This window comes from Sander vitreus, chromosome 20, assembly GCF_031162955.1.
Source record: "Sander vitreus isolate 19-12246 chromosome 20, sanVit1, whole genome shotgun sequence".
In the NCBI taxonomy this organism is placed as follows: domain Eukaryota; kingdom Metazoa; phylum Chordata; class Actinopteri; order Perciformes; family Percidae; genus Sander; species Sander vitreus.
Genome location: NC_135874.1, coordinates 11055210 through 11068105, shown reverse-complemented (window position 1 = coordinate 11068105; position 12896 = coordinate 11055210). Strand labels below are relative to the sequence as shown.

Genomic DNA, 12896 nt, shown 5'->3' with positions numbered 1-12896 from the left:
AGGGACAAAAAGCAACAGGCTTCAGATTCCCAGAGGAGCCATGAAAGTTTGCGCCACTGCATGTTTCAGATGCCAAACGTGGCTAATTAGATTGTCCTGAACAAGCACAGCAGTTCTTAATGAAAGCGGACAAAGAGTGATAGAAAGAACTGGAAACGACATTTACATCACGTGATATTTGCAGCATTAAGCAGCCGATACTGTTCCCACGTGATCCCATGATGAGGGACTACATCGAAACCAACAGCTGTCAAAGTCAAGTTTATTTCAGTCGTAACAGAAACTTCTTCTTGTACGATGTGCAAGTAGTTAACTCGGTAGGATAGCACAGGTTTACTACCACTTTACTTTTTACAGTTTTTACTTTACACGGTCTCCTTTAAATTCGCTTTCATAGGACTAAAGCATCAATTAGGCCGGGAGGTAACCAGCACATGTGACATTCTGACTAACTTTTTATTCAATCAACTCTCTGCACTGCCAAGTAGAATATTGACAGGAAGAAATAATAAACACATTTAAAAAATCTTGTAGTTTGGTGTGGGCTGCTAAAATTAACTCTCTATGGGAAACAATGAGTATGTATGTAAATATAATAGGCCGTTGGGGTCTATGCGTGAGCACATGTGCAAGTCTGAGAACAGAACAGCACAATCACCGTAGCATCTTGTGAGTGAAACAGGAAAGCTCTGGCCTGGGCAGGACCGCTACTTAGGCTAACTACTTCCTGTCAGAGAGATTAGAGAGCAGGACGATCACACAGGCTGCCAGGCCGTTTGTCACTTCGTAATGCCAAGACATTTAGGAGGGCTCCACACTCGCAATCAATGAGTCTCATTACACATGGTGATATATATCTGAACTGTGTGTCATGGCAAGCTGATACGAGTAGAGGGAAAGTGGGTATAGCCATCTATCAAAGAAGTCTCCCACTCTTCCCTGGTGTGTGATATTGAATGGAAAGAGATGTCCACACCTCTCACATCATCAGGACAGATATGACTACAGTATCTAAGCTCTTCATCTCAATATCTGCAGGGACTGAAGATCCGTCTTTCCTCGCAGCCAAACAGAATCATAATCCTTCAAAAAAAATGCCATAAACACTGAGAGGTCGGGAAGGCGGGAATGCAAGGAAGGCACAAGGGAGAAGGCGCATAAAAAAAGCCCAGAGGAAGTTCAGCATCCTGTGTTAAATCGCGTCCGTTTCCTAATGAAACTTGCACTCCATTGTCAAACCGAAGCCATCTCCCTCTGGTCACCACAACCTCCAGCAGACAGCATTTTGGCATCGCAAAAAGGACACGGAACACAAACAGCTGATAAAACTAAAGCATTATTTTGAAGACCAAAGTTGCTCAGAGGAAACACTACAGTCCCTTCTAAGTCAATTCTAATTGAACATTATAACTATAATTTGCGGTTTTGTTAGACGTGCCTCTGAACAGAGGGGTGTAAATGAAAACATTCAAGTTATTGTTACTTACTATACATTCCGTATGTGATTTGCTCTTACAAATTGTAGTGAATGCAGGATGATGCCATTCGCCGATTCACTCGCGATGTAAATATGTAGGTCATCGCAAATACAAAACACACATGTTCTCTGACATGCAGGGAAAGTTCTTTGCGGCTAGCTGGTGATACGGCAGCCAAAAACTAAAAGGCCCCTTACTGGAAACAACCACATGAAGTATCAGAGTCACACTAGACAAATTAGTTTGCTCAAGTTCTATTTATGGAACATTGAACAGTCAGCGTACGTGAACTTGGTTCAGAAACCATGAGAAAATGAACAATGTGTACTTCAGTGTTTTCTATTGATTGCTAAGCCTTGCTACGTGGCTGGAGAAGTAATGTCAAACATTAAGACATTGCTGCCACACACTCACAATATATTAAGATGAGGAGGGAGTGAGAGAGGAGGGTCAAAACAGAGAGAAAGGAAAAGGGGGAGTTGACAGAGAGAGGAGGAATCGAGCAGACAGCAGAAAATCCAGCAATGACGGCAGCGGCCAGAGAACAACATGCCAAACCCTGAAAGTCATTTCCTGCTTCATCGAAGACTTTTATGGAATTCTAGCAGCGTGGCTAACGTCACAACGAGAAGGAAAGACAGAGAGAGAAAGCTCAGGCCCTTCTCACTACACCCCCCCTCCACCCCCCTCTTTCCCTTCCATTTTCTACTCCATCCAGTCCCTATACCCTCAGCTGTATTTTGTGAGGCTGAACAGAGCCACTACAACCAGGGTACCTCCAGTAGGGTAACAGCGTTCTCACCGATCATTTACAGTTGCTAACTACTCATGCTGCTAATTCCAAGACTTGCTTTTTCAGTGGTTTGCACAATTAGCTAAAATGTGTTATTCTTAACATCTATGACTTGACAGTCGGAGGCTTTGAGTCCAGGGGCATGGAGTACACCATCTTCACTCCAAAAGCCTGCCTTTCCACCTTAAGCCTGTGCAAAATAGCAATATATTCGTGTGAAACATTGATAGCTTAAGCACTTACTGTAAGCCACAGTTTAGCAGACTTAAAAGCAATGTAACTTGGGAACAATCCCTTTAAATCCAATAAATCTCCCGCCAGCTAATGCTATTTGTGCATTATTTGTTTTCCCTTCTAAATGGCAATATCAGCGTTTAGAGAGGAGGGCTACAATTTTCGATCAACAAAGTCAGAGAAAGCAGCAGTGATGAGGAGGGATGAAAGGCTTACAGGAGTGGGGGGGGGGGGGGGGGGGGGGTGAATCAGCTGGCTTTAAATACTGCTCTCCTGGAGGGTTGCAGAGGAAATGGAAGCAGCGTTCGCTACTGTGATCAATAGCTAAGTGCCTTCCTGGCAATTGTATATTTAATCCATTATCGAAGGCCATTTGAGCCTGCAATGTGGACCAACGATCTGCAGCCAACAGAAAGAGTTGAAAGATGGATGCAGGATACATGTGGGCATGACACACCCACCAGCCCACACAACTCTGCTCACGTGTAGAAACATGCGCACAAATACTACTAATGAGAACACCGGCCATCGTACAGAGGACAGCTGACGCAACATTTTCACACAAACACGTACTTCTTCTGAAAACAGTCACAAATGGTTGCAGGGTTTTTTTTTGTTTGTTTTTTTTAAACGGCATACAGCAACAAATGTTTGATAGAAAAATATCCAGAGCACCGTCAGCCTCGTGGAAAGCAATTACTGAATCACAAGAGGTCCTTCATTTTGGAGTGTGGGAGGCCGAGAGAGACAGAAAGAGAGGGGGGGGGGGGGAAGGACAGAGAGAGATTGGTCATTGCACCAGGATGTCCTTTCAATGTGAGACCGACGCACTGCCTGCCAAAACTCTAAACTATCTACGTGTGCCTTCTCACAGCGCCATGAATACGCGTGCATGTACATTTGCACATGTACAGTGTCTATGTATAACCAAGTAATCAGCAAAGGGTATGGGACAGCACTTCAGAGGTGTTCAGTGAGGACTGTGCACCACTGTCACCAGTGAGAGCTGGGAGGTATACAGAGAGGCAGGTTACTGACAAAAGAAAGACCTGAAGATTATTTCACACAGAAGGGCGTCGCATGAGAACTGTTTGCTTACAATTTTCTTTAATCTCATAACTTGACTCATATCAACTTGCACAGATTGTTTCCTCTCACCTCAGATTGTACACTAACACATTAAAAGGCGCAAAACGAACCTAGGGGTTATTAACAGATGTGTACCCACTCTGTCGTTCTCTGGGACATGTTTTCATGCTAATCAAATGCGTTTGTAGCTTGAAACAAGCTAGCGCGGACCGCTGATTAGCTTACAATGCTAGTATTCGGGGCACAGGGAAAGTAAAAACAAATCACTATTTATACCTTCCTAAACTATCTTTTTAATAAACTGTCTGTACACTTACAAAGTTCTCCACCTTTTAGTGGTATAAATAGTGATTTGTTTTTACTTTCCCTGTGCCCCGAATACTAGCATTGTAAGCTAATCAGCGGTCCATGCTAGCTTGTTTCAAGCTACAAACACATTCGATTAGCATGAAAACATGTCCCAGAGAACGACAGAGTGGGTACACATCTGTTATTAACCCCTACGTTCGTTTTGCGCCGGAATTGTCCTTTAATTCATGGCATAGTGTTGGTTTTTACAGGAAGGTCTCCACTGGAAAAAAAAAAATCTGGTTTAAAATGACATTTTTTGGACAAATTTGAATAAAGGGCTTCATCTAAACTGTCCCAAATGATCATTAAGAAAATGTATATTTTATTGACTACTGAAAGCATATCATCGCCTCTTCCAAACACTAAATATTGTGCGTCACTTGTACCGTTTCCTACGGTGTGGCATGTGGAAAACCAATGTTGTAGGCAGGTTAATGATTACAATGGAAAACAACCTGTTGACTCAGGGTAGGAGGGAGATGGCAGTCAAATGAAATGTCCCCACACTCACTTTGTGAAACCAGTCGAGAGGCACAAATACACTCTCACAGAGCAGTTTAATATCAGTTCTGCTTCTCGGTAGGAGGGTCTATTACCTTTAAGCACACTACAGTAAGCTAATTTAACTGCAGTAATGGTGGTTGTAGCACGATAACATGGAGGGGATTTAAATGTGTTTAGGAATGGTAACCAAGGCTAGAATTACAGTAGGGCTGGGCAATATATCAATATGATATCGATATCGTGATATGACACTAGATACTGTCTTAGATTTTGAATAATCGTAATATTGTTACATGGTAAGTTTTGTCATTTCCTGGTTTCAAAGTCTGCATTACAGTAAAGTGATTCATTTTCTGAACTTACCAGTACCTGTTCTACCTGTTCTATTATTTGCCTTTAACCACTTAGTCATTATATCCACATTATGATGGTTATTTATCTAAAATCTAAATGTGAAGATATTTTGTGAAAGCACCAGTTGTCAACCTTACAATATCATCGCAATATCGACATCGAGGTCTTTGGTAAAAAATAATGGGATTTCTGATTTTCCCCATATCGCCTAGCCCTAAATTACAGTACGTTTTTGATAAGACAGTGAAACAACCATGCACACCTGCGTCCTGTTATTTTGCTTTGGCGCAACAACAACAACCAACAGCCAACCATGGTCAACAAATCAAAACTATTGTCAACTGCCTTAAGATCTCAAACCACTGGAATCCTGAGCAGATAAAAAAAGGACAAGTCATCAGCAAAACAGCTACATCCTTAAGGAAAGGAAAACAGAAATTAAGAAGAATGAAAACAAAAGAAAAAGCAGGCGACTCCCATCACACCATGATGGTGGTTGCCAACTTGTCAACTTGACATGAAACCAAAATTGATTTCAATAACAATTAAAATATATTACAAAGTTACTACACTGTTACGCCTCATTTATCCAACTTTTGTGACACAAATAAATAGCCACCACTGAAAGACTTTCCCCACACTACACATCAGAGAAGGTGTCACATCAAGAAAGGTCATTACCCTTCAACCAGACCTTAACAAAAAGTGCAAACACAACTCTAACAACGGATAAGGCCAGGCCTGGAGTGGAGTGGAGGTGAGGTGGGAGGACCAATGAATTCATGTCGTCCCACGCGCGGCAGCAACACTGCACTCGCCTAGCATAGATGCTGCTCAGCACAGACGACCACAGAGAACAAAGACCTCAATTATGTGGCGCTCTAACAGGAGAGCTAAAAACGGGACCATGGGCAGGGAATAAAACCTTGGAGCGCTGCAGGAATGCTGAGCGTTCAAGCACCATCCACAAACAACACACACTGTCACTCCCAAATCTCACTGCCACCACCACTGAACTTTCTCCAGCGTCCACGAAACAGGGCAGTGTGTTCAAGTGGCTTGAACAGAGGACTCTTATGCTTACTTGCACCCAAACTTGTCAAGTGCGTAACTGCAGTTACATAACAGTGCGCTGGTGTCATGCAACAAAAGGTCAAAGCAACAAATCTCCATACTGATTAAATAGTCTGCACAATTAGAAAATGTATTAAACAGAAAAGAAACAGTTCACTATTATCGCCAAAAGACAATAATGTAGCTTGTTCCCAACCTCTGGCATTTTCTTTTTAGCGTTTCTGGCAGAAAGCATACTTTTAAGTTTCAAGACTTGACAAAGTTGGAGAATGTCTGTTCTTAACTTTGGCCAGTTTTGTGAAACATGTTTCCATAGAAGAGAAGTGTTTACTTAGTAGAATCTCACTTCTCAGAATGATAACTATTTAAAAAAAAAAAAAAAATATGAACAGATAACACAAATCAGCCATTGACTCTGCAATTCTGCTTAGGATGGTACAGGGTCAGAGGTACAGCCAACCATATCCACTCTATTACAAATGGAATGCATCTTAAATCTGCAGACTGCACACGGTGGATTGCTGTCATTTCTATCATGTGTCAAAATTAGCCAATTAAGCCTGTTTAGTACACTTTAGAAAAAGCCACAGTGAACTGCTCTGGCCCATGGCATGACAGCAGCGCGGATGCATGCATACCTAGTTTCTCCACGAGTTTGAGCATGATTCCGCCGATATGGATTTCTCCAGTTACTCTGAGCGACACGTCCCTGTGGAGGTCGGTGACATGCATCTTCAATTCCCATGTCCCATCGGCGTAGCAGCCATCGGGCATCCGGATCCCGTCCAGCGCCATCCTGCCAAACAGACCCACAGTCAGGAAGGGAGAAAGAAACATTTCGACTCTTTGGAAAGAAATAATGTACTTAATAGATTTACTGGAGTACTGTTCTTGACCAGAGTACTTTACTTAAGTACTTTGATATCTAAATATATGCTTCTACTCCAGGGAAACATATACATTTATATGTATATGCACATATACATTTATACTCCATTGTATTTACAGTATCTGACAGTGTGATTAGTTCATAAAACGATGGAAACGAAAGACTCCAGAGAAATCTAGGTTGATACTACTCAACCTGTAACAATAGTTGTGCAATATCTAAAAGAGTTTTACAAAGTCTGAAACAGCAACCCGGCTGATGTCACAGTGATGTCATCAGGGTTCATGTCCGTCAACTTGTACTGAGACTACAGATTTATAATAAAAAGCTTGCATTACAAACTGAAGGTGCGGAGTTTGAACAACGTAGGCATTTACCGAGCACGGTACAAACTACATTGTAGGCAATATTGTAAATTTATGATTTTTGCATCATAGTGGTTAAGTTTCATGGATACACTATTTGACAAAAACAGACATTTCCATTTGATCACTTTATCCACAAACATTTTTAAGTCATTTTTCCATTGATAGGCTATAAAATTACATATGCCATGATAGTGGATTTTATTGATACTGCCCACTCCTGACAAGTTGTATCCTTCATTGTGAATTCTTCTACTTTACATACAGTATTCTAAATATATTTTGCTGCTGATTCAGTACAGTTTTGAAAGCAGAACATGTGTTTATATTGAAATATGTTTCCATTCTGCTATTGCTACTTTTACTTTAGTAAAGTAAGAAGTACTTCTCCCAACATAAGCACACTGTTAATAATGGAAATACTACAACAGATGAGGTAGTTTAGCTCACTAATGAACATATGACCCAAGGATGATTTAGAAAAGTGATGAAGGTGAACCAAATCATCATTATGACTCTCCTCATCCTTATTGCTGGGAATAAGACGCGCCCTGCCAGAAAGTTACATTATAGCCTATCTGTCATTCTTCTGATCGGTTGTCCAGTCTAGAGTGGCCTGGCGATCAAAACAGCCGTCTAATCAATAAACACGGCAGAACAAAGGCTATAGGCCCGCGACTACAAGTTCAACGAGGATCTTTGGCATTATTATCTCCGGAAAAGTGCAGGTTCACCTGTTAAAAATAACGGTAAAGGCACTCTTACAAATAGGCAGAGGGGTTAATTATGTAAGCCGAGTCCGTACAACAGCTCACCCGGCTACATGCACACTCACTCAGTCGGTCGTTAAAGGAGTAAGTTAAGCTCAAAGTGTGTTTAAAGGCGACCAAACCGCTCAAATGAGCAAAGTTGTTGTTAATTAAAGCGCGGGTTAAATGTAACATAAGCGGTACGACAACAAAAAAAAAACCGTTTTCCTATTTCAGAGGCGAACGAGCAAAGCTTTGAGGACGAACATTTAAATCAGTGTACTCACCTTCACAAAGACGAAAAAACACTAAAACAGTCGACTACACGGTACAGAACAAGTTCCCCCCTCTTTAAATCATGTATAAAGTCTTTTTTAGACAATAAAACAGTAAGAAATCCCCGAATAACTCGCTGAAGAAGTGAAGTATCCCAAACAGTTTTCCTGCAGGCTTCGGCTTAATGGAGTCCAGCCGTCCCTCTTTCTCCCTCCCTCTTTCCAGCAGCAGATAACGTCACTCCTCCAATCCCACTTTTCCTTTCATACTGGGAGCTTTTCTGGTCGCCTACTGGCCCCCCTGTCACCTCACACACACGTATACACACACACACACACACACACACACACACACACACACACACACACACACACACACACACACACACACACACAGGGATTACACAGTACCTGTGAGTGTGAGTAGTGGGTTACTTCTCCCTTTTTGACCTTTTTTGTTCACCAGAGAGCCACTTTGTAGAAATACAAAGTATATCAGGAATTCATGATATTTTTATTTTATTTATTTATTTCTAAATAGTCTACTTCACATACTGTTGGAGGGTTTAGACTACACAAATCAATAATGTTTCATCATTTGATCGAATATTAAATCGTATTCTGGACCTTAACTATATAATGACACTTTTAAGAACTGTCTGCCAAAATCAGATATTCATGTGAGTTTTAGTGTCAATATCACTGTTAGCTTGGTAAAGCATAATAAAACATAAATAAAAATAACTCAGCAATACAATAAGTAAATGTTAACAGAATAAGGTAGGCTTGCGCTTATATATGTGTTTGATTACAGATTTCGTCAAACTGCAGCTCTCCACAGCACACTATTCAACACTATGTGGATAATGGACATGCAGTGAAGAGCCAAAGCTGCCTTTTATGGCAATAGTGATGCGGAGCCTTGCAGCAGCACACAGGGACCTTTTGGGTCTTTATCCCCGGGAGTAACAGCACAAAACAACAAGGCATTTTGGTTTTGTCACTTTTAAAGTTTTAATAACTGAAAAGTTTCTCCATTTTTGCTTTTAGTGTAGAGTAATTCATTTAGACTTAAAGCCCCAGTTGAAGATGGCAAAGTACAGAAATGTGCCAAAGTATACAGATATTTACTTTCATTCCTGACACATCACATATGTTCAAGCAGCATGCTATAAGCTGGTCCAGGTGGAGGAATGTCAAACTACTTCACATACTCTTCAGGGTTTTAAAGTATAAAAATACATTATATTTCATAATTTTATCTAATGCATTTTTTTTATTCTGGAGCGTAACAAGTACATACAGCAGCAGAAAAATATAACTTCTTACAAAATGTAGAGATGGAAAGTAAACGAAATGCATAAATACACTTAGTTTCACCTGATTTCACATTTTCATTTCCTTCTGCACGTACAAACTATTGTCTGCTCCCACATAAGGTCAGTCATTAAAGTGAATCAGATACTCATTAAATTACTGAAACTCAACAACAGTTTACTTTGATTTGCTAATAGACTTAAGACATCTAAAACCGTCTGCAGCCGTCTACCAAATATAGCCCTTTTACCATTTTGTTTATTTTTTTTTTCATTTATTATACAGGAAAGTTAAAAGTAATATTAAGTTACAATATAAATGGGCCTGACACGTGTTTAAAAACTGGTTTCCAGCAGGTTCCTGTTCTGCAGAAACATAGAACATAGAACACATGAGGACAGAAACATTTGTACAGGACACTAGCATGGTTTAGACAGATACAGACAACTAAAAATGACAATACAGACAGTGCAAGCCAGACTTGGACAATACATGAGCAATCAATGTGTGCAAGTGTAACTGTTGAGAAGGAACAGTTTGTATGCCTTTTTGAAATATGTGATGGATGGTAGTGTTCTGATTTGATGGAGAAGTGCAGCAAGTGTTGGTGAAGTGAAGTGCTTTTGAATCTGAAAGTAAAATGCAATAGCGTGGCTGTTTAAGTAGTTCTGGTAACTATGAGAAAATAATTGTGTGCAGGTCAACATCACGTGTTTAACTGTTTTTTCCCCCTATGTACCAGGTTCAAAATTGTAATGGGGTCATTGTAAAATAATACCATAGCATATCATCAGTGTGAGACGATCAGAGCTTTCTTCATCCATTAAATGCAAGACACTAAAGATTATATTGTCTGCAGGTTGCTGCTCACGTCTTTACTGCTGCAGATGAATTATGGCATTTCATGAGTGTATTCAAACAAATGATCAGCTGGGGAAAAAAGGCTGCCGTCTCTTTTCTTTCCAAAGCAGCGGCACAATACACACTCCAACACACACTCTCCAAGTGATCTGCAGTAAACATCCGTGAATCATCAGTGTTTCTGGCTCGGTAGCTCAGCTACAGTCCTCCAGCTCAGGAATCTGGGCCTTCAGACTACGCTCGGCATCAAAGCGATTTATAACCTCTCTCCCTGCTGGTCTGACCCCCTCATCAGTGTCTGGCACCCGACCCATTGCCTTTTATAGGCTGTGTTTTAATTGCAGAGTAAACATTTGAGTGAGTCAGATGCAGAGCAGGAGAGTCCGATGGAGAGGAGAGATGGCTTGGCGGCTGATGATGTGGATGAGGAGGGAGGAGGTGAAGGGGAGAAAGAAGAGGCAGAGAGGTGGAGGGTTTAAGGGGAAGTTTACACTATCTGCAAGAGTTACCTTTGGAAGTTTCTCAGCATTTGGATTGTAGTTGGTGATATTTGAGTGGGTGAAACTTTGTATGTATACGCCACTGTAACATTGCTCTTACCAACCTAAAAGCATAATTGATCAAGTCACACAATCATAAATGAGAGCATTAACAAGTGTCTAAATAGCTCAATTAGGTAAGGGCAATGAATGGAAATAGAAATGGAGAAAGGGCACTGGACAACAGATGGTCAATAGGGGTCTTTGTTCCAGTATTACCAATAGATGACTGACCTCTTCTGGTCAAACATAGAACAGCAGGGCCAAATGCATTATTTATGAGAATCACCTCCGTTCTAAATGGTCCCGTCTGTGAGCCTTGCCTTTGCAGATGTTGCTAAACTGCATTAAAGCGCCAGTAACTCATGTGGAAGCAACAACTTCTTGTGCATTACAATGCGGCCTATTCACGATCCATAAGTCAGCCTTGTTATTCACATCAGGGGGTGCCTTGGAAAGAATCTGATCTGAGTTTCAGACGAACAAGCCGCTCTATTGTCCTCCAAAATCAGTCTGGAAATGAGCAATGATACCATCGTCCTCTGGTGATTTCAACCTCATCCTACGCGACGGCATAAACAAGTTACATTTTTTCCCCGTACTATTATCTGTGGGATATGACAGATTAAGAAGAAGAAGAGAATTCACCGAATCCAAAAAAGAAATGCTTTAATAAAAGGAAATAAATACAGTGCTTTGGATGGCAGTTAGAATCCATTACAGGCATGGGTTATTGCACAGCTCTAAGGAGAGACAAAAACACTTTCAGGAGACATCCAAGTTAGAGCAACAGTGGTATCCGACACAAATCGAACACATTTCATTCACGATCGATTTCAATGCTTATTTCTCTTCTAATTTCACCCAGTGACCGATTACATATGGCTGCAGGCCCCTCTGAACATTTTAAAGAACGACAATACATCTGTGACAGTGCGCGATTCTTTTCCTTAATGATGGCTTCAAACTGGTCAACAAAACATTTAAAACGGACATTTCCCTGATGGTTGTGGTTCCTTTAACAAAAAATATACTGTTATCATTCAAAATGCTGTGCATTTAATGCTCATTTTGTCAAAAGTATGATGTCTCTTGACAAAGGTTTTCTTTAATGCTCTCCAGTCTAGTTCTCTTTTAGCTTCTTTTGTTTTTCAAGCAGAGTAAACAGCTGGAAAATCTGTGCTCGAGTCAAGAATTGCTAGAATGGAAATTATGCAAAGATCACATACATTTTTGGAAACACAGCCAAATCACAAACACCGGCAGGAACATTATTGTCATTGTCATGGCCTGTCCACACTCTAACAATATGTATTTGCCGTGTCTGAACTCACACACTGCGACTTAAAGATACAGAGGCATCAATGGAACTGTCCTTGTATTTTGCATTACATGTCTAAGGTCTCCAAGATAAACTGCATGCCTAATGTCCAAGTAACATATTAAACTGCTTTCTGCATCTACTGCTGCAATGTAAAACATGCTGAGCAAAAAAAAACAAAAAAAAACACATCAACAACTGGCTGTTTTCTACATCATTTCTGTGCAATTCATAGTCAATGAATGGCCAAGAACCAACACTTTCATATCACTCTCCCGTATTTGCCCCTGCTTCCATACGTCTTCCTGGTCACATATCTGGTCATTTAAGAGGCATCCTGGTTTCAGTCAGTAGGCCTTTGCATAAATGACAGACATTAAATACCAATAAATGGATTCCATTCTGTGGTAGACCAGTCAACAACAGCTCCCGATTGAGAGGAACAGTAAACCAGCAGACTGCAGCATAGCAAGCTCTCATATAACTACCATATTATAACAAGTAGGACACAAAAGAAAATTTGACACTGACAATTAATCAAGTCTGTCACATGACTAACTTAAATCTAAGAGTAATTCCATTTCTTCATCCCTTGCAAAAGTCTTATGAATCCATTACCAATCATGAGTGATTTCACTGAAGAACACAAAGCAGTTTCCTAGATGTGTGTTGGCACTCTCTGCAATGTCGTCTTGTTCCAGCG

General features: G+C 40.7%; 1 protein-coding gene across 2 annotated transcripts in view; it reads right to left on the bottom strand.

Annotated features, from left to right (window-relative positions):
* fermt2 (FERM domain containing kindlin 2) overlaps positions 1-8421 on the bottom strand; it is a 46329-nt gene extending 37908 nt beyond the window's left edge. For both annotated transcript variants that reach the window (XM_078277111.1, XM_078277112.1), the window contains exons 1-2: positions 8168-8421; positions 6516-6673 (exon numbers count right to left, since the gene is read on the bottom strand). In XM_078277111.1, the coding sequence (XP_078133237.1) occupies positions 6516-6672 (157 nt within the window). In that variant the 5' untranslated portion in view covers position 6673; positions 8168-8421. The remainder of the gene's footprint in view (positions 1-6515; positions 6674-8167) is intronic.
* Between the last annotated feature and the right edge of the window lie 4475 nt (positions 8422-12896).